This window comes from Phalacrocorax carbo, chromosome 14, assembly GCF_963921805.1.
Source record: "Phalacrocorax carbo chromosome 14, bPhaCar2.1, whole genome shotgun sequence".
NCBI lineage: Eukaryota > Metazoa > Chordata > Aves > Suliformes > Phalacrocoracidae > Phalacrocorax > Phalacrocorax carbo.
The window spans coordinates 347,612-367,402 of record NC_087526.1 but is presented as its reverse complement, the minus strand read 5'-3'; the positions used below and the strand labels follow the sequence as shown (position 1 = coordinate 367,402).

The following is a 19,791-nucleotide window of genomic DNA, read 5'->3' as shown; positions in this document are numbered from 1 at the left end:
TACTGAATGCAAGAACTAACAGTGCTCACTTAGTGGTGAAATCTTACTTATTTTATCTTCATCTTGCCTAGTGCAAAATGCTGTTACAAAACCAGCATTTCCCTCAGACATTCCTAAAACCACAATATTTGAAAGCCACGAATATTAATGAACTTATAATTTAAGTACCAAACTTCAAATTAAGATCTGACTTATTATAAAACAGTACCCTCTGTTCAAAGGATTGCTCTCCTTAAGCATAGCTGCATTTCTTACTGTTTTGTAGACAAGTCAAACATAAATAGAAAAATAAAATGACAAACATGTTTCTCATGAAAGTTTAAGTGACTTGCCCAGCATATGTATAGAAGGGTCAAGACAGCATCAGCTCCCAGTGAGCTTGCAGCTGTTTTATTCCTAAAATAGTTCTCCCTTCTTGCAATCTCTTGCAACATTCACAATAGTATTTCCCTTATCATGTCCTTAAAAAAAAGGCCATAGGTTTACTTCCTTTAGCTCTTGATTTACACCCCTTAGACTGATGGAGACATCCTATAGAAAAGGATACGTGGTCAGGTAACGACAATTGCAGTGGTTGTTCTGAAGACCTCACATTGCTCAACTTTAAACACAACTCTACAAATATTCAGAAAGTCACTTGTACAGAAGCATTTCTAAAAAAGTGAACAGAAAATAATTCAGTTACATGTGATCCTATTTTCTGCAGAGTTGGGCTCCTTGGGTCCAGTACACAGAACTTTGCTACCTGAGGTGGAAAAACCAGCTGACGACAGCAAGTTACCTTTCAGGAGGGTGAGTGCAAAAAGATGTTATGCATCACTGACACAGAACGACAATACTCAGGAATCTGGGGTTTCCCTGCACTGAGGGGGAACATCCCCTCAGGCTTGACCTCTCTTGCGTGAAGACCTCCAGCTTGTCCCTGACCACACTGTGCCTATTGCCAGTTCTAGATCTCAGTGCAGAACTCACCTCCACTCTTTCAGCTACTATTCCCAGCATCACTCTCTTCTACAGAATAGCATTTGTAATCCCTTGACTTCTAGTAGCCTCCATCATTCAATAATCTACATTCCTCCAGGAGAGCTTTCTGTTACCTGAACCACTACCATCTGCCCCCTAGGCCTCTTCACTGAACCACCAGATCCAGTGTTTTTGCTTAATTACCTGGGCAATGCTCTCTCCCACAAACACCTGGAAGTTTTAACTCAATGTCCCTTGGCTTCACAACACATCTCCTCAACCCTCTTGCTCTGCCATTCCTGATAGTTTCAGCTAATTTTTTTTCCCCGGTCTGAGACCCCTTGTCACCCTCTTGCCCAATTCTTTATTTTCTTTCTTTCTCAGCACACAGCCAGACTCTGTATCCAGCAAGTTCTCATGCTCCCCAGACTGTTTAAGTTATCAGTCTAAACTCCGATTCCTGTTCCTCACCTTTCTGGCAATATCCTAGTCTCTCTTGCTTCTAGGTTTGTATTGCATGGCCGCCTCCTCCTCAACATGATCTAGATGCCAGCATGAAGTACATCAATAGGTCTCTTGCTCTTAGTTCTAACATCAAGCCCTCACAATTCAGACAGGTATACTGAGCCCGTAAAGGTAAGACTAAATACACTCTTTGTGTAGTCTTTGGCCAAAGCAGTCGGCCAACACATGGAGAGGGTGCGCACAGTCAGCCAGCCCCAGAGCTATGCGTAACTCGCCCAATGAGACCTTCTGCCAAAAGCAACTTAACAAAAAAGCATGAAGAAAACCAATAGCAGGGTCTTGGAAGGGAAAGTGCTGGGCAGCCATAAATATATGGAGGGATAAAAATTTACTTCTTATATTAATATCAAAATGTGTGTATGAGTTTACTACTTCCATTAACTTCCTGCTCTTCTAGAACTTCTATGGTTCTTTCCAAAAATTATGTAGGAATTTTGCCCAGGAAGCAAACCCATATCTGATTTCTGTGTTGCCCATACTAGAATGCAAGTACCCCATTTACACACTTCTTCAGAAGTTTGTATATGATCTGTACCTGATAAGATATTAGTTCCTATCTATGCTTCCAGTGCTCATATCTGACAGAGGTCTATAGCATTGCTGTGGAAAAATATGACAGCAAAAGAATTAATATAATATAACTATAAATAGAAATAACTTCATTTGGGAAAACTCTAGTTCCATAGAAATTTATGTCTTTAAATCAAAGTGTTTCTATCGACACAAGTAGGTCAACACTACTACACAGAATTAAATTTCAGTGTAATCTTCCTCTCAATAAGGAAAAAAATCTACAACAATATCTCAGTTTATCTTAGCGATTTATGCTTACAACACTAAGATTAATTCCCACCTCTGGTTTCTCAGGCAAGGGCTCATTCTGCAGAACTTTCAGTGCTTTAGCAGCTGCATCATGCTTAGCAGCTTGTCTTGTTCTTCCTTTCCCATGAAACTGCTGCCCTCCAATTGAAAGCTCAACTTGATAAAGTAAGGGCCCAACAGGAAATGGGTAGAAGTACCTGCAAAAAGAGAGATTTAAATAAGCCAGTAATTTGGCCTGCAAAGTAAACAGAAACTTAAGTTATACATGGCTGAATCTCTTGGATATCAGTAACCACAGCTCAGCACTGAAGCACTAGTACTAAAAAACCAAATTTTGATTTAAAGTCTAAAAGCCTTTAGGGACACCCCTTTGCAACAGCGTATCGACATTTCTTGTTTTACAATACGAACACACTTCTAACCAACTAGAAGAGAAAAAGACAATGCAACTATGCTTTTACAGACTTGGCAGGCCGGTAAGTTTTGAATTCTCAATTCCTATGCCCCTGTGAAATTCCTGAAACTGAAGCTTTAATTTAAATAGTTTTAGGAAAAGCATCAAACTGTTGTATTCACTTTTGCTTTTACACAGAAATGCAACGCAAGAAATATCTAGCTGTTCACTTTGTGAAGCTGGCTATATCTGAACACCTTCAAAACCACTTCATCACTTGGTTCAGTTCCCTTTTTCCTCCCCTCCCCTCCCAAGGAAAAAACAAAACACCACCTTAAATAATACAAATCACAGCTTCTAAGGGGGTATACTCATTAAAACCTTTGCCTCATAAGCTGGCTATGTTTCAAACGGAATATCCCTTTAAGGGGCATTGTATTTTTCGTTTTCAGAAGATAACATCAAAGCACTCTGATGACGAGAGCAGAAGTTCAAAGATAGGCGACTGCAAAACCAGAAAATTAAATGATACATACCGTGGAGGATAAGTACCACCTCGCATAGTATAGTTGTAAGTGGATCTCATCCCCGTGTAAGGATCAATAGGTTTGTACATAGGTTTCTTTCCCAGCTTCATGCAAAGTGCATTTAACTCCACTGTGGGGGTTACACTGTCTAAATAAAAAGGAATATGAAGAGAGTTGTCCCACTTTCGCAACAACAATCTGAACTCTTATGCTGTCTCAGAGCAGGGAAAAATGAGCTCAAGTTTTGCCATATGCAGTACCTTAAACGAATGAATTATCAATAGAAATGCTAATAAACACGAAGAAAATAAGTCTATATGATGCATATTAAATTAGCAGCCTAGTACAGTTCTGACAAATCCTGTTGCAAAAAAGTAAATTTGCTGGAGGCTTTTCTGGGGTGTGGTTTTTTTTTTTTTCTTTAAACTTGTGAAGCTACCAATTTACTTATGTTTACAGTGTCTCTAACAATGTGGTCTGTAGAACAGAAATTTCTCTTCCCAAACAATATTTTAAAATTCAATTGACAGACATGCTACACACCTCCTGTGTCTGCTGTTTACCAAGAATGATCTAATGTTTCTCTTTGTACTCAATGACCTGAGAAGGGTTTTTATGACTCTTCACTTTCAAATTGCAACTGACCTTTTCAAAAGGAAGGTATATTGCTTCTGAGGGCTACAAACATTTCCTCAGTGCAGATATCGTGTGGATGAAGAATTGACTCACTGACCATTCTCATTTGAGAAAGAAGAGTCACGTAAATGCTCATTTTTTCCTGCCACAGGCCTCACTGGCTCAAAAAACAGCGTGTACTCTAGTACAACAGTATTGTGTTATAAGGCAATTGCCAAAAGAAAATGAAATTATGGAACAGATTCACAGACAAAATATGTAATTGCTAGCTTCTAATATTTTCACTATTGACCATACGAAGTGTTTCCAAAGAAAGAATTTAGATTAAATCAGAATACAGCTGGCACAGAAGTTTTAACCTTTGCTGAACATACTAATGCTTATCCCAATAGCTTTGAATTCAAGTGACTAACAATAAATACAATACAATCACATGTGCGGCTGAGATGTGAGGCTAGTTCATAATTAATTTTACATTTGAAATGTATCTTAAAAGCAATCTTAGTAAAGTAGGAAATTCCCCAAGCATAGCAAACTACAACTCAAATGCTTTTATAAAAATCAACATCTATTTCTCTTTAAAGAACAACAAATGATGTAAATTCCAAAGTTCTGATCCAATCCTTCAACACAAATTTAACAGGCTTTTTTGTTTGTCTGTTTAATTGTTTCCAAAGAAATCTGTATTTTCAAGCTTTTGAATTATCCTATCAGAATCACCAAACACATTCATCTGCCCATGGAAATTTGGTCCATGCATTCGGTCCACGCAATTCGGTCGCAAGCCAAATTCTTGGCTGCAACTGAATTCCTCATGGGTTTTTTGTTTGCTTGCTTGGATTTTTTTACTTAGGTTTTTTTTTTTTTTTTTAAGATTAGGGTAAACACCTTTTCCAGGTTTTCACCATGTGTTACAATACACAACAGTAAGTTAAGCCATGGGTTCTTCAAGCCTGAATGACTTGATGGAAAAACCCTATACTTTTAACTGGTTAACATGATAACCTACAACAATCAAAGATTAAATCAGGATGATGTTCTCACAAAACTTGACAATTGCCATTGTTAAATATGCAGAATAACTGCTTTTATTCATCCTTATGCAACTTTAAAATAAATAGTGAAACCAGAAAAGTTGTTGGGTTTTTTTTCTTTTTTTTTTTAAATCAGTTTGTTGTGGCATATACCTGGATTCTTGCCTTCACTACGAGATGGACGAGCCGTAGGCTTAGGGTATTTTGTCCCTTCCAAAGCTTTGGCAGCTGCCGCATGTTGCGCTTTTTTAATACTAGTTCCTTCAGCTTCCCAGTGCTGGTCCCCGAGAGTCAGTTGCACTGTAAAGACCTCAAGAATAGAAAACATTGCTTTTACTACAAGCTGCTTCAGAATTCACATAATTTATTAGACCCTCTTACACAAAACAATGAGTCTTTTAGTGATGCAAAACTTCGGAATACGGTAATCAAAGCTTTCCTCAACTAACATGTCATCTCCAGATTTTAAACACTTTGGACATTGATAGGATTTTCTCTGATTACAGAACTAAGAATTTCACAATAATTGTAGGTAGCAATTATCCTGCCTACTGCATGAGATCATATAGGCTAAAAAACAAGAGGCACAATGTGTATAGAGGTGACAGCTGCATGGATAGCTGGTATGCCAACATTACTCTGAACAGCAGCCTTGAAATTCAGACTTTTTTATTCCACATAACTCAAATCTTGCTTTAATACTGTGGGGGTTTTTTAATGACATTTTTCAGCAGCTTGAAGAAAGATAAGTTCAGATTGTACCATTAAAGCTTCTACATGCCCACAGGTGAGCACAAGATTATTTGATTATAGAGCAAAGCTCTGTGGTGCTTCTTTTTAATTATGTGGAATAAGGAAATATATATATTGCCCTAAATTTCCACAAATTAATCAGACAACAGCAAGCCAAGGTCTCCCTGGTAATTAAATGAAGTTTAATTTCAATCAGAAAGAAAACACAAGTGAACAGATGCTCTGAATGTTGTACCGATACTTTTTGTAAATGCAAACCCTGCCTCCTTTGCACATTGAAGCTGATATTACACATATTTTGGACTAAAGATTTTATAAAGTTCATAATATTATTAAATTCCAAGGCAATTTCTCTAATGTACAACAAACATTGTCCAGGAAACACCTTAAGGAGATGATGTCAGATTAAATAGACATATGGCAGGCTGACTTTCCTCGTATGCCTTGATCTCAGCTCTTGTACAATAAATATCTTCAATGAGTGTTAAGAAGTTTAATAATGTTAAAACTCCCTTCTTCAGTGTTCTCTGAAGTAACACAAACTGCTTGTGTATTTGCTGTATTCCTGAAAAACTATTTCTCTGGGTACGAACAGAACACCAAAGGAATTGTATATTACTGAGATTTTGACACATTATAAAAGATATGCCATGAGACGGGGTACACACCACATGCTGGTCTAGCCTAGGCATTCCTACGTTCCCACTGTGAAGAACTAAAGATTCTTTTGCTAAAGTAACTGTTCCAGAACAGATGAACGTTCAGTGCTCTTCAATCATACTGTACTTCAGCCATTAAAGAACATATACCAAGTTATACCATATACCATATCCTTGTTTTCCAAACATCGGGCAATTAGAACAGAAGGGTTCATTTTATTTACAACTAAAACAGAGCAACACCAAAGCAATGTCAGTTATGATATGCACAAGAGAGAGCAACTCTTAATTTTAAGTAGTAAAACTTATTCTGGGTATATCAACAAATACAGAGTTGTACCTTGCCAGCTACATAGACACGAAAGCGCTGCAACTCCTTACGTAGCATTTTTCCTAAAGAAACATAATTGCCATAAATCTTCCTGCATCTCATGGGGTAATTTGGACTAAGAAACTATTTTAATATTTTAAAGTTGGTGGCATGAATCTCAAAATAGTAAAATGCACCACAGGAAGAACACAGAAAATTTCCAGAACAGGCAAGACATAGAACAGCAGCTTAACATCGTACTAGAAAGTTATTGTAAAAGGATCATCCATATTTAACAGAAAATTTTTTTAGCAAAGAGTGCAAGGAACAAAACTTGCTTTATTAAATGAAAGTCAAAGCCAGCCATCTCATAACAGAGCTAACATAAATAACTCTTCAAAAAAGCTAAGCAGTTTTAGGTAACAGGTAAGTTCAACCTTTCTGTACTTTGGGAAACCAACTTTTTAGTACACGTGTAACAGCCTCACATTTCCCTACCATCGGTACTTCCCGTTCCCCTCTATTATTCTGCATTATCTCGCACCAAAAGCATATGCTTCGCCTTTCCACTTATTAAAGTGAAAAAGCACGAACAACAGCAACAAGAAACTTATATGAATATTTACCTTAGAATGAGCTGGACCTTGCTCACTCAGAAGCTTATACTCAGGCTGAATCTTGTTGAAACGGGCTAACTCATTCACAAGACACATTGGGGTTTTCTCTTTGGGGTTTGCCATGTTTGAAGGAGCTGAAAGATTACATAAAAACAGGTAGCTGTGAACTCTAGTACAATTTTTAATGTAAAAAAAAAAAAAAAGAAAATCTCATTGGCCTAGCATTTAGTTGTCTGCAATACACCACTTCTCAGAAAAGATCTGCTGGAACAGAGAGGTCTGCTCATTAGCCAAACTGGCAGCAACCTACCGAACTTTGGAATTTCCAAGCAATGCACATGCCTAAAAGACAGCATCATTAAATTTGATGTTTTAATGCAAGACAGAAGTATGGAGCTAGAAGACTCCTGCATTTAGCTAGCATCTTATGTAGTATGTTTCAAGGAGCAAATCTTCTACGAGTTCATCATGGTCACTTGCTTTGAACAATTTCAAAGAGCCAGTTAGTTTCTTTTCCCTTCTCCTATTTTTCCCTATTATCTATTTTTTATTTATTAACTTTTGTTCACTCTGTTGTATTTTATTAGCACAAGATATTTACCATTAAACTGGTTATAAAAGAACAAAAGCTAACAGAACTAAACTATTTCAAACAACATATTTTTTATATTTAAAACAAGCTGCTTGTAGAAAAGATGGATAGCAATCTTTTAAAAATTCAATGTTGTACAAATTTAAATATTCTTTCCCATTAGAAACATTTAAATTAACTATTAGAACTCTGTGGAAAAGTGTGCTTCTATCTGTCTCAGATTTCATTCAATAGCGAGAAAGCACTACAAACTACTGTAGTTGGATAAATATTACTTTTAAAGTATTTGTAGGTGCAAGACTCCAGGAATATATCATGCCAAGCTATAAACACTAAGACTATATACACTTATTAACAGACACACAGTCTTACCTGCAGCTGCACTGGTTGATGTAACTGATGCAGAGGGTAAAGCAGAGTTTTGGATAGGTCTACCTGCATTTTCAGAGGGCAAAGAACTAGTAGTAGAAGGAATACTCAAAGGCTGTGAAAGAGATGGGTTTTTATTCAATATTTGGCTCCCTGCAAGGGCAGCAGAAGGATTCTGAATTTGAACTTGAGACATGTTCGCTTCCAACCAGAGCAAATTACTGTAGGTAAACAGCTTTGAATGCAGGCAAATTCAGTGTGATGAAGCCAAATCGCTGACCTAAAATGTAAAGATGAAAAATTATTATACTAAATATTTAGCATTTTCTAAACAACAACCTATGGAAATTATTTCTCCGCCAGCAAAAAAGGGGACAGGGGAAAAAGTATTCAATCAAGTGTCCATTGCTTCCATTTTGCATGCAGCAAGTCACTTATGCATCCAGTTTTAACAGCCTATTTCAATCTACATGCCCTATCATTTAAGTTTCGCATTTCTTTCATTTATAAAAGAGAAGTAGCATAGAGGCTTTATTTGTGCTCGCTCATTTAACTATCCATTTTCCCCCTCACTGAATCCACTTACAAAGCAAATCCAGTTAAACTGATAACCACTGCTAAACAAAGAGCAACCTTCATGAACAGATTACATTTCATGCATTCTACCATTCGAAGATAAAGTTTTTAAGTTGGCAGGGCAAGCAATAAATGCAGTCTTTACAAAACAACTATTTAGAGCATACACCCTTTATTATAATCATATACTTTTCCCCCCAGGATCACCAAGAATGAGGGGAACACAACCGGTGTCCAGCAGAAAATGCCAAAGTAGTTATGACTTGGAAAAGGGAAGGTATAAGAGTTCATAAACTTTATAAGCTACACGCATTTTGAAGATTACTTCTGTTTAAGTCAGAACACATCTCGGTCACAGTTCAAGCATCAGTTTAGAGTTATTTGGCCTTGCAACACTAAGCAAATGCTGAAAGTGCTCACAGGCATTTAGGTTCATTTAAGAAAAAAAACACCTCCCAGCGATGAAATTGCACCAGTCAATGTGAAGTATTGTGATGGGTCTTTCCTCCACTGACAAATTAGTATTCGATTTCTCTTGCACATGGATGCAACATTATCTTTGTGCTCAGACAGTTAAACCTAAATATACACTAAGAGGTTGCCAGTTCGAAGGCTGTCATTGCTGCCAGAGCTCAGCTGCCCATATCTGCTTACGATCCACATATCAATTTATTTATTAAAAATAAATTTTACAGCCAAGTAAATACATTTCACACACACAGGCACACACACACACACACACACACACACTGGCCACCTATAGATTTTATTAGGGCAGCAAAAGAAGGTTTATTCTTTCGTAATTTATAGATGAAGAGGGGAAGAGAAATCACTGCTCCAGCTACCAGCAGAGAGCTATTAGTAGCAACACAACTCCACTAGTGCTCTGTAAGCTCCAAATTCTGAACCCGTGAATGGACTTCCAAATGTAAGAGGAGCAGCAATGAGTCAGAGCGAAGTTTTTAGCTAGTTACTGACAAAACAAACCTAAGAGGAGAACCTAGGTTAATACATTCATGGGTACAAAGATTTATTTATTAAATAAGAGCAAAGAAGCTACTGGGAAACAACAGATACACCAACTGGAATATTTTTACTTTGAAAAAACATCATAAACATGTCAGGTTTATCATACTACCAGTTGGATAACTTTGTTTATTACTAGAGAGTGAAATTAGTCCAGAAGACCCATATGCAAATTATACTCAAAACAAATCCTATATTTGACTACTACATTTGCAGAAGTTACACACTGGATGCATTGTAAGTGTGAAAGGGGGTTAGGATGTCTATCTAAAGGAGCTCCAAGGCGTTGTAAGACACGGATGAAGAGTATGGAGAGTAAGACTCCAGGGTAATAATTTTATAATCACTAAGTTTAATTCCCAGGAGCATCACTAGAAACACTGTAAGTTTTCAAACATAATACAACAATAATTGCCTGGAAAAGACTATAAAGTCTTGCAGTGCAATAAAAAACCCGCTAATTCTCCTTTTGAAGTGCAATGCCCTTCAAAGTATTTGAAGTTAAACAGTTTCTAATCCACACATTTTGAGCAGATGACACCGATTTTTTTTTATTTTGAAGTCAATAACATCAGGATCTTTCAGATCACACTGGAAAGGATGTCTGAAATTCTCAGAAACCTCTGTCTACAAGCACTTTGCTTTTAGAACAAGGCAGTATCCATCATTTATTTGCCATCACCTGGTTTTAAGGAACATGGAATTTCAGCCCCAAAACACACACACTAAAGTGGTTTTCTAGTCAACTATCGCACAAATGCAGAGAAGAGCATTATACCTATCCCTAGTAATCTTTTTCTTCCCCAAGAAGGGAAGCCCCTGACAAGGATATTATTAGCTCAATTCCTATGTTTACAGCAGAATACTACAGACCCTCGCAGCGGTACAGCTCAGACTGCTCTCTACCCAGACCTCTCTCCATTGAGTTATAACCATCAGTGTTCAGCTGGAAAAAGCTTTTCTTCAAACACCTCTAGACAGAACAATATTCAGGACAGACAATTCAGCCATTATTCACAAAAATCTGTGGAGCCTTGAGGTCACATCCTAGTGCTTGAAGCAATAAGATGTTGGAAGCCAATCCAATTTCGAATAGACTTCAGCTGTGCACATTCCATGACCAGAGGAAAAAAACTGCTGCAGACACATCCATAGCTCGTAACCTCCAGGATCTCAGAGTAGAGACCAATTGCCCGACTTCGGCCCTCTGGCTGCTCAGTCACATCTGAACAGATTAAGTAAGGACCTAGGAAAGCGTCTGAAGCACACCTCACTGGAATTCACCACGTGGCCTCCCACCAACCTCTCAATGAACTGGAAGAGCGCAGCCTTTATGCGCCTTCTGGGAATCCAGAGACTTCCGACCTCACCAGAAACCACGCACCGACAGTTTGAGCACAGCTCACTTTATGCATCTCTAAGATGGTAACAATCCCACGCACCCTTCTTTGCAAAATGCTTTGCAGTGACAACCTAGCCATGATTTGATGACCAAAGTTACCATACAGATACCTGGCCTCCGGAGCCACTAATTTAGCAAGAAAGAAAAGATGCACTCAACAGGACTGTGTGTGTGCTCCTTTCCATGACTGTTTCTAAAGGTGGAGGAAGGACAAGCTGCAATGCCCAACCAAAAGGAAATTTTAGGGAATCACTAAGCTATATCTTTACTTGAAATAGAAATCTAAAACCTGTGGAACACACAGCTGTTCAAGGTTTATCCCCAAGAAATTCAATTAGGTGAGTACCTGGGCATGCCAAGTCTTTTGCCACAGCTGAACTGAAATTTATTATCAGGGAGAGAACCGAATTGCAATGAAAATAAAACTTCTCCAATCAATGTATAATTTTTAACCTAAGCGAATATAATGCTTGTTTCTACATAAATTGCTCCATCATTTCTATATAAATTGCTACATCATCATCATGTTTCTCTCTCCTTCACCAATCTCACATGTTTTTATATTCAGATCAAAAGTCGAATCTATGTGCTGTACGTTATCACCAATTTGGAACTATTTCATAGTTCATTAGATCGAATTCAGGCAGAACCAAAGCAAAGCAGGCATTAAAAACATATCGTGAATCGCTGAAATTCCACTTCACAAATTTCTGACAATTTTAGACACTAGGTAGTAACTTAGATGATTATACCTTACATGTTTACCCATACAAATATATATTACGTTTTCTTTTTAAAAACATTTAGCTCACACTTTGACAAGCAACTTCAAAGAACAGTCTGACAAAAACCCTGGAATTTTGTTTGTATTTTTTCAGCTACCTGTGAAGTTTATGATACGGTAGTTGATTTGTGTGAATATTTCACTAGGGTATAAGAACTCACTGTCCATCACTGCACATTTGATTATAGGGTATCTGGGGAGTATAAAAGGGTTTACAGTGCTTTTACAAAGCAATATGCCCTCTACCCTGTAACAGGCTTACAAAAGCCTAACTATCCAAGGAAATGCACCACAATCTAGTACGCTGAGGCTAACAACTTATAAAGGCTGTTTCAGTGCACGGAGAAACAAAGAGATACCAGTATTTCAGGTGATTTTTCCACGTAATGAGGGGTTAGCTACTTCAGACTTTTCAAAGCTAATACTAGTACAAAAAACTGACCCCCTATACAATACTTGAGGTGCTGCTAGAATTTAAAACCAATCACAAACACAGAAAAATAGGTGAATGAACAAATGTTTTACTCATACCATCTTAGCCAGCAGCTAATCACATATCTTGCTCCTTTCTCACCTTTCCACACTTACTTTTTGCTAAGACATAAATATTTTAAATTTTATTGAGACAGTGTTGCACTAGAATATTATCCTCGTGATGGTAACATCTGCCATCAAACAATTCAATGATCTGTGGACAATAATAAACTGGGAGAGATGGATTTTCAGATGACAGAACACTGTTCCCCACCCCAGTTTTTAGATTTTTGTTCTGGTGCATCAATGCCTGGAATATTCAGAGAAATTTTGAATACATTAAAATGCAAAGTTCAGAAGTCACTAAGGTAACCAAAAGACAAGCAAAGAAATGCACAAAGATGTGAACACAGTCTCAGTCCACTCAGCCAAAAATAAATTAAAGTCTTCCTATACAGAAGAAAGAATGTAGCATTTTCAGAGAAAAGTTCTCTTGGGGGTTTTTTGTGTCATAATTCTCAAAGGTGTTGCAGATAGAAGCCAGAGGATCAAACAAAAAACAGATACTTCCTGTGGATAATCATGTTCTACCACAACTTGCAGTTTCTTGAGTATGATGCAAATAAAAGGTAAGAAACTTTAATGTTTTAAGTAAGTTTCATCTACCTTTAGGAGATCCAGAGAGTGAAGATTTGGGTTTAGTTTTGTATAGGGTATTTATGATGGAGAATGCCTAAAAGGAAAAACAGAGAGTTAGCATTTTGCTTCCTAAAGCTACAAAAAGATCTTCTGTAGTACATGTCTCACCGCTACACTGAGTTTGCCTCATCCGTTTGGAGGACAAGAATTTGTATATGACCATTAAATTCTCACTGACAGACTGCTCAACAGAATTAGGTTTTTCCCACCAGAAATTCCAATCTGTTTCAAGAACCTTCTTTCCTTGCTCTTTGCCTAAACCCAAGTGATTTTTCTTACACAAACAGTAGAATCACACAAGAGTGCTCTTTGCAGGATTATGAGAGTCACTTGCAAATTTTCTTTCTGTAGAAAGGCTTCCAATTCTGTAGAAGTTAACGTTCTTCCTAACTGCCCTAGAGATCAGCTACTGAAATGAGACCCAGACCTTAATTCACAAAGCCAAACCAAAAGCATGCCACTAACCTGAGAAACTCTGACAGCTATTAACTCCAAAAATCTGATATAAATTTTACCTTTTGCCTACATTTCCAGTTTAACGATTTAACTCATAAATAGGCATAAAGAAAAAAAATCAACATATCTGAAACCATTTTAGAATAAAATAGTTTCAGTACTTAATATGAAACCTGTCACTGCACGGACTGCTCTAAACAGAAATCAAAACATATTTTATTCTGCTTACAAATATAGCACAAAGTGTTTAATCCTTCTTTTCCACAACTAAAGCCACTGCATGTCAGCAACATTACTACCAGCAACAAAATGGGTAAGATCTCAATCTTGATTAATGTTAGAAGAGGACTTGGATAAACAAGCTCTTCTATTTACTTCGGACAGCCATTTCAAAATCCTGCAACTAATCTTAGAACTGTAACCAGTTATCTCGGAGGAGTCCTGCCGAACAGATGAGGATACAGAGCCTGAAAGAGGCAGACAGGCAGACATCGTGACTATTTTTTTAACTGGAGAGTGAAGAAGGGAGACAAGAGGGTTACAGTCCTACCAGTTCAACTTTTCTTCTAGAAGTTTTTCTAGAGGCTTAATTAAGCACCTGGGAAACAAGGAAATGGATAATACTCCCAAGTGGGATCAAAACCAAGTTGTATAAAGACAACTGAACTTTCTCCAGCCCTCTCTGGTGGTCTAACGAGGCTCAAAAATGCATCACTTAACCTCAGCAGGTGCAAGGTTCTGAGCAGGCACTGTCTGCTGATCAAACACTGGGCAGAAAAACCAGTTGACACCAGCAGAGCGGGAGAAGAGCTAAAACCAACAGAACATCATTACCGAACACAAGCCAATGCTGACAGGCTCTTTTAAGAAAGCAATCACCATACTGAGATGCAGAAATGGACATATAGCCTAAGAGATACCTGCAGTGATCCTCCTACTCTCTACTCAGTGATACTGAGCCGGAGCACTGCATCCACACACAGTACCATGCTGCAAGACAGATGTGGACCCAGTTGGCAAAAACAAAGCAGGAAAAGCACAAAACACTCAGCTTTCGGAAAATATAACCTGTAAGAAAAACTCTAATGGATTTGGGCTTGTATACGCTCAAGAAGAGAGGGCTGGCTGGGGCCTGACGACCAGTAGTCCCCAAGTGCATGAAAGGTTTTAGGTGTGAAAAAGAATAATCTGTTCTTCATGCTTAAAGTGACAGAGCTAGAGGCAAGAGGCTTAAAAGCACATCGAGGAAATGCTTTCTGATAGTAATGGTTGCAGTGAACAATACTGCTTGGGGTGACAGAGGTGACTTCACTGTTGGCAAACTTTAAGTAATTGACAAACATCCACCAAGACTGAGGCTGGCATACCTGGCACGGCAGAGGGATGGACGAGTTCACTCCCTCGAGCCCCTCCCAGCCTGGGCTCCCACGGCACACTTCAGTGTCCCTGACTCCAACAGCATGTTTCTGTCTCTCATCAGAGGAAGACAACGGCCTTGTTGTTAAACAACAGGTTTGCAAACAGGGGATTTCACACCGCAGACTCCTCTGAACTCTGATAAACCACTTGAAAAGGCAAGAGAGACTAAATCCTCAAAGAAATAAGTTTTATTCATCGTCGGGACCAGAATATGGAAAGGTGTCCTATTCCTTAGGATGCACGCATTCGGAAGGCTGGAAGTTACGATGTTCTCGTTATGCTACTTGTTACAAACTTGCACGTGCGCCCCATTAAAACTTTATTTGCACTCACTTGTGACCCACCAGCACCAGGGAGGGAGGGCTTTTTATGGAACGAGAACAGCGTAGAATGAGAAACAGAACAGATACCAGATAAAACCATCAAGGTTCAGATTACAAGGACTTCTTGACATCACCGAGGAAAAAAATCACGTCACAAACAATATCCAAGAAAAAGTTTCAGCTATAGGAAATGAGGTTTTAAATTATGCATTAATTTCTTTCTGAAAAGTAGATGCACTTAACATAGTGCATCAGAACAGTTATCTGACCCTTCAGCCACATAGCAAGGAAGATTAGTTGCTCCTTATCAACAACAAGCTGTTCTCAAAGCAGGAAAGTTCCTTTATGCCTCTTTCTCCGATCGGCAACTAGAGCACAAAACCCAAGCCCTGTCCCTGCAAAAGAATGCAGGTATCCGAGGTGGGGGCTAGGCAGAACCAAAACAACCAAACAAACTCTGCGATGCACAGCATTTACTCACCAAGCCCTTTGTCACCTGTACGTGCCTGTAGCTCTGTTGCCAGTCAGGGTCACCCAACCCCCATTTGGGTAAAAGCGCGGCATCGCGGTAGCGCTTCTCCGCCACGCAGGAACAATCTGCTGAGCTGGTGTCACAGAGGCGGCCAATCCCCCACAGCTCAAATCACAATTTACGGTCACACCAAAGACAGGCCCACTGCTCAACAACACTTTCACCTGTTGTTTGCAGACCGGGAAATACTACAGTCAGTACATTCATTACCGAGATAAAATATTGGTTAGAAAGATTCCCTCTCTCCTCCCTTTTTTAAAATGGAGTTTTAAATAACTCAAATGTGGGACAAAAGAGCCTCAGCCACCACACTCAACCATTTTGGAGCCCGAAGAACAAATTTCCACAAAATCTAGGACTTCTGTTGAGATGATCTGTTTCCTAATATACCTTTGAAAAACACACATCAGTGGTAGCTTTGTAACATATAGCCTAAAGTTCTAAAGCATTTGGGTGCTGTAACAGTGTTTAACAACATCTAACTATTTACAGTTGGAAAGTCTAAATAAATATTCACTACCAATCAATATTTTTAAAAGACTACAAATTTTACAGACTTAAGGCTATTTACACAAAATGTGAAACACTAGCTGAGCAATGTTTTCTTCTCTATCTCTAGATAAATCTTTTTCTGTAGTATATGGGAAAGACAAAGTACATCTCAAAGGCAACATTCACTGTAGAAAAAGACAATGCTCTTTTTGAGCAAGATGAATTTTCAAGGGCATAAACACTAAATATTAAGCAAACTAGTTCAGGAGCTAAGACATGGATTATTAGTCAGAGAACAGGTGATGAAAAGCTAAAATTTGAAAGTAAAATCTGAAGGAAAGAGGGAACTAGCAGATGTACACATAAACCAGACAGTTCCCAACATAATGCAAAATGATAAACTAGAAAGTGATAAGTCAATCATGAATAAAGGTAAACAATTAAATGTTTACTTCTAGCTGAATTGATTAGAACTGTGACAAAATATTTAATGTTTGGGGTTTTTTTTCCTGCAGTAGAACAGGTCAAAAAAGCCCATTGACACTGATTAGAGTTAACATGGTAATCAGTGCACAGATCTCCTCTGTTGTTCCAGTTGCATCTTCAAGAACTCTAACAAAATAATCAACCCCTCAGCAAGGATCCTAGACAAAGCAATTGAAATAAATTTTTTGGAAAGTTCATATGTCTTCAGAATAAAGTTGCTGTTCTTCAGTAAGATCCAAAAGGCACAGAGCAGTTTTCAATTTTGCCATGACTTTGTACAGTTACATCACCCCCAATTTATTTCAACCTATGAACACTTTAATTTTGCCATAAAACACCTAATACTTTGACCGGTACTGACAGTGAAAAAATTATTAGTGATAAATGTTATGAAAAATTTCAAACAAAGAAACAATGGCTGCTTAAAATAATAAAAAAAGAATTGTATCTTGCGTACATTCTCTAAGGAGAGCTTTGAAATGACATCCTGATCCAACAGCAGAAAATAGAAAATATAGTTAAAAATTCAATCCATTGGTTCTTTAAATTTTCATCAAGACGTGAGACATCCAGCGAACGTCTCTGTAACAGTTTGAACGTACAAATTTGTTGTATATATGAGATGATCAATAGACAAATCAGAGATCACTTTATTACATCATAGCTACAGCTGCATCATTAAAACTCAAGTCTGGATGTTCACTACTATTTTAAAAAATACATTTCTGCCAGTTTGAGCAAGGGAACTATGTAGTACACTTGCATGTTCTAGTTAGAAGAAAGACTTTATAAATATACTATTCCAAAAGCAGAGAAAGGACTTCACTCATATTTTATTTCACTGCTATATATACACGTAGCCTTCGTTTACATTCCATATTATGTTCCTCCCAGGTTTGCCTTAAACCTGCCAGAAAAGCAATGACAAAAATACCCAACAGATGAATAAAGCGGTTGTCAACATTACTAGCTATAGTATCGCCTAGATGGATAAGCCAAACAAATCAAACCCTGTCTAACCTCCAGGACAGACAGAAGCAGTGTAAAGCTTTAAAAGGAACTTGTTGCTGTTACGTCTCCCGAAAAACTAGTGTTGTGAACAAAAGAACCCCAAAACCAGTGAAAAGAAAAGTGAGCCTGGTGCAGCGATGGCTGCCAAACCCCACGGGCAGTGAGGAGAAACTGTGATGATGCCAGTGTTCAGGAGGAAAGCTAATGCTGCTAATACCAGCTGTCTCGGTGTTTGCACTGTAATCTGTACACGGAGAAGGCGGGGGGCATCTCCTGCTGCTGCCACCATAACTACACCTTTTATCATAACAGTCAGAGAAGTCTAGCTAGGTCTCGGGAGTTTTGCTACCAAGATCATGTGCCCCTGGGACTTTGCAGAAGTCTGTGACTGTTATCACCCACTCCGGGCAATCTGGAGAGCAGGGTGGCTGCAGCCGCTTTCTCCCAGGGGTTCAGAGAGCCGACACCAGCTGTGCTGCTACGGACCCCTGCTCCGGGGCCAGCGCGGTCACCCTCCAAGCGCAAACGGGGACTGCGGGCGCAGGAGGATTGCCAGCATCGCCTGCCTGGGGTGCCCGGTGCTGCCGCCAGCCCGGTCTCACGGCGCCCGGGGAGCCCAGCCCCGCCGCTGTCCCTTCCCTCGCCAGGGCCTGCCGGGCCACCTCCTGCCCCACCGCTCGCCCCAGGGGCCTGGGGGCGCCGCCGCGGCCGCTCGGGCAGGGAGGGCCCGCGCCACCCCCGCCAGCGGCTCCATCCAGGGTCCGCGGAGCGACCCCGCGGCGCGTCCGCCCCGCTCCCCCCGCGCCGGGCGCTGCCCCGCGCCGGGCCCCCGCCCGGTGGTGGGGACAGGGCCGGGGGCTGCTCGCCCGGCCCGCCGCCGCCTCCGGGAGCCGGGCAGAGCCCCGTGCGGGGCGGGGGGGAGGGCGAGGGGAGGGGCGCCGGGGGAGGGGGACGCGGGGGGGAGGTAGGCCCGCCCGCCGCGGGGACTTTCCCCTCCCCACGGCCCCGCCGTCGCCGCTCGGCGCGGCCCCCGCTAGGCCCCGCCGCCGCCACCCCCCGCCCCGCTGCCTCGGCGCCGGGGGGAGCCCGGGCCGCCTCCCCCCTCACCTGGCTGCCTGGGCTGCGGCTCCCGGGCCGGCTGGTGGTGCGGGCCAGCGGGCGGCTCAGTCCATGGGCCGGGTCCCGGGGGGGGGCCGGGGGGCGACCGCGGCAGCGGAGGGAGGCGGCGGGCACAGGGCAAACACTAAAGAGAATGAGCGGGGCCAGCTCCGGCCGGGGAGGAAGTGACGGCACCGCGCCGGGAGGCGGGGCAGGCGCGTTGCCAATCGAGGGCGGCCAAGCCCCCGCGGGCACCGCCCCCCTCCGCGCTCTCAGCCAATGGGCCCCGGGGCCGGCCGGGAGGACCGCCTCCTTCGCGACGCCTACAAGTCCCGGCGTGCCCGCCGGAGGCGCCGCAGCCCCCCTCGAGCAGGGGAACTACAGCTCCCAGCGTGCCCCGCGCGCCAGAACCGCCGTGCCCGGCCAAGATGGCGGCGCCGGTGGGAGGGAGCGTAGCGGGCCTGGCCGGGTCCCGGGGGAGGGGGCCGGGCCGCTGCCGCCACCGGCCGCAGGTCGCTCGTGCCGCCGCCTTCCTCTGGGGCTCGGGCCCGGCCCCCTCCCCGCCCGTCTCCTCCCGCTCCGGGGACCGGCGGGCGAGGGCGATGCGGCCCGAGGGCCGCGGCTCGCGGGGCGGCGGGGGGGCGCCGTGCGGGCTCGCACGCACGGCCGGGCCGCGGCTGACGGCGCCTGCGGGGGCCGTGCGGGGCCGCTCCGGGGGAGCGGAGGCCGCCCCTCGCCGCTGGGAAGGCGGCTGCGGACGCGGGTCCCGCGGGGACGCAGCGCCCGGCCCGCGCCGTGCTCGGTCAGATAAA

The 19,791-nt window shown here is 41.6% G+C and overlaps 1 protein-coding gene across 6 annotated transcripts in view; it reads right to left on the bottom strand.

The window, feature by feature from the left end:
• STAU1 (staufen double-stranded RNA binding protein 1) overlaps positions 1-19,164 on the bottom strand; it is a 32,811-nt gene extending 13,647 nt beyond the window's left edge. For 5 of the 6 annotated variants that reach the window (XM_064465164.1, XM_064465167.1, XM_064465166.1 and 2 more), the window contains exons 1-6: positions 18,989-19,164; positions 8,205-8,481; positions 7,250-7,374; positions 5,055-5,211; positions 3,241-3,379; positions 2,342-2,507 (exon numbers count right to left, since the gene is read on the bottom strand). In XM_064465164.1, the coding sequence (XP_064321234.1) occupies positions 2,342-2,507; positions 3,241-3,379; positions 5,055-5,211; positions 7,250-7,374; positions 8,205-8,397 (780 nt within the window). In that variant the 5' untranslated portion in view covers positions 8,398-8,481; positions 18,989-19,164. Of the gene's footprint in view, positions 1-2,341; positions 2,508-3,240; positions 3,380-5,054; positions 5,212-7,249; positions 7,375-8,204; positions 8,482-13,129; positions 13,197-18,988 lie in introns of all 6 variants that reach the window. The other variant, XM_064465165.1, reaches the window with a different exon arrangement.
• Positions 19,165-19,791: the final 627 nt, after the last annotated feature.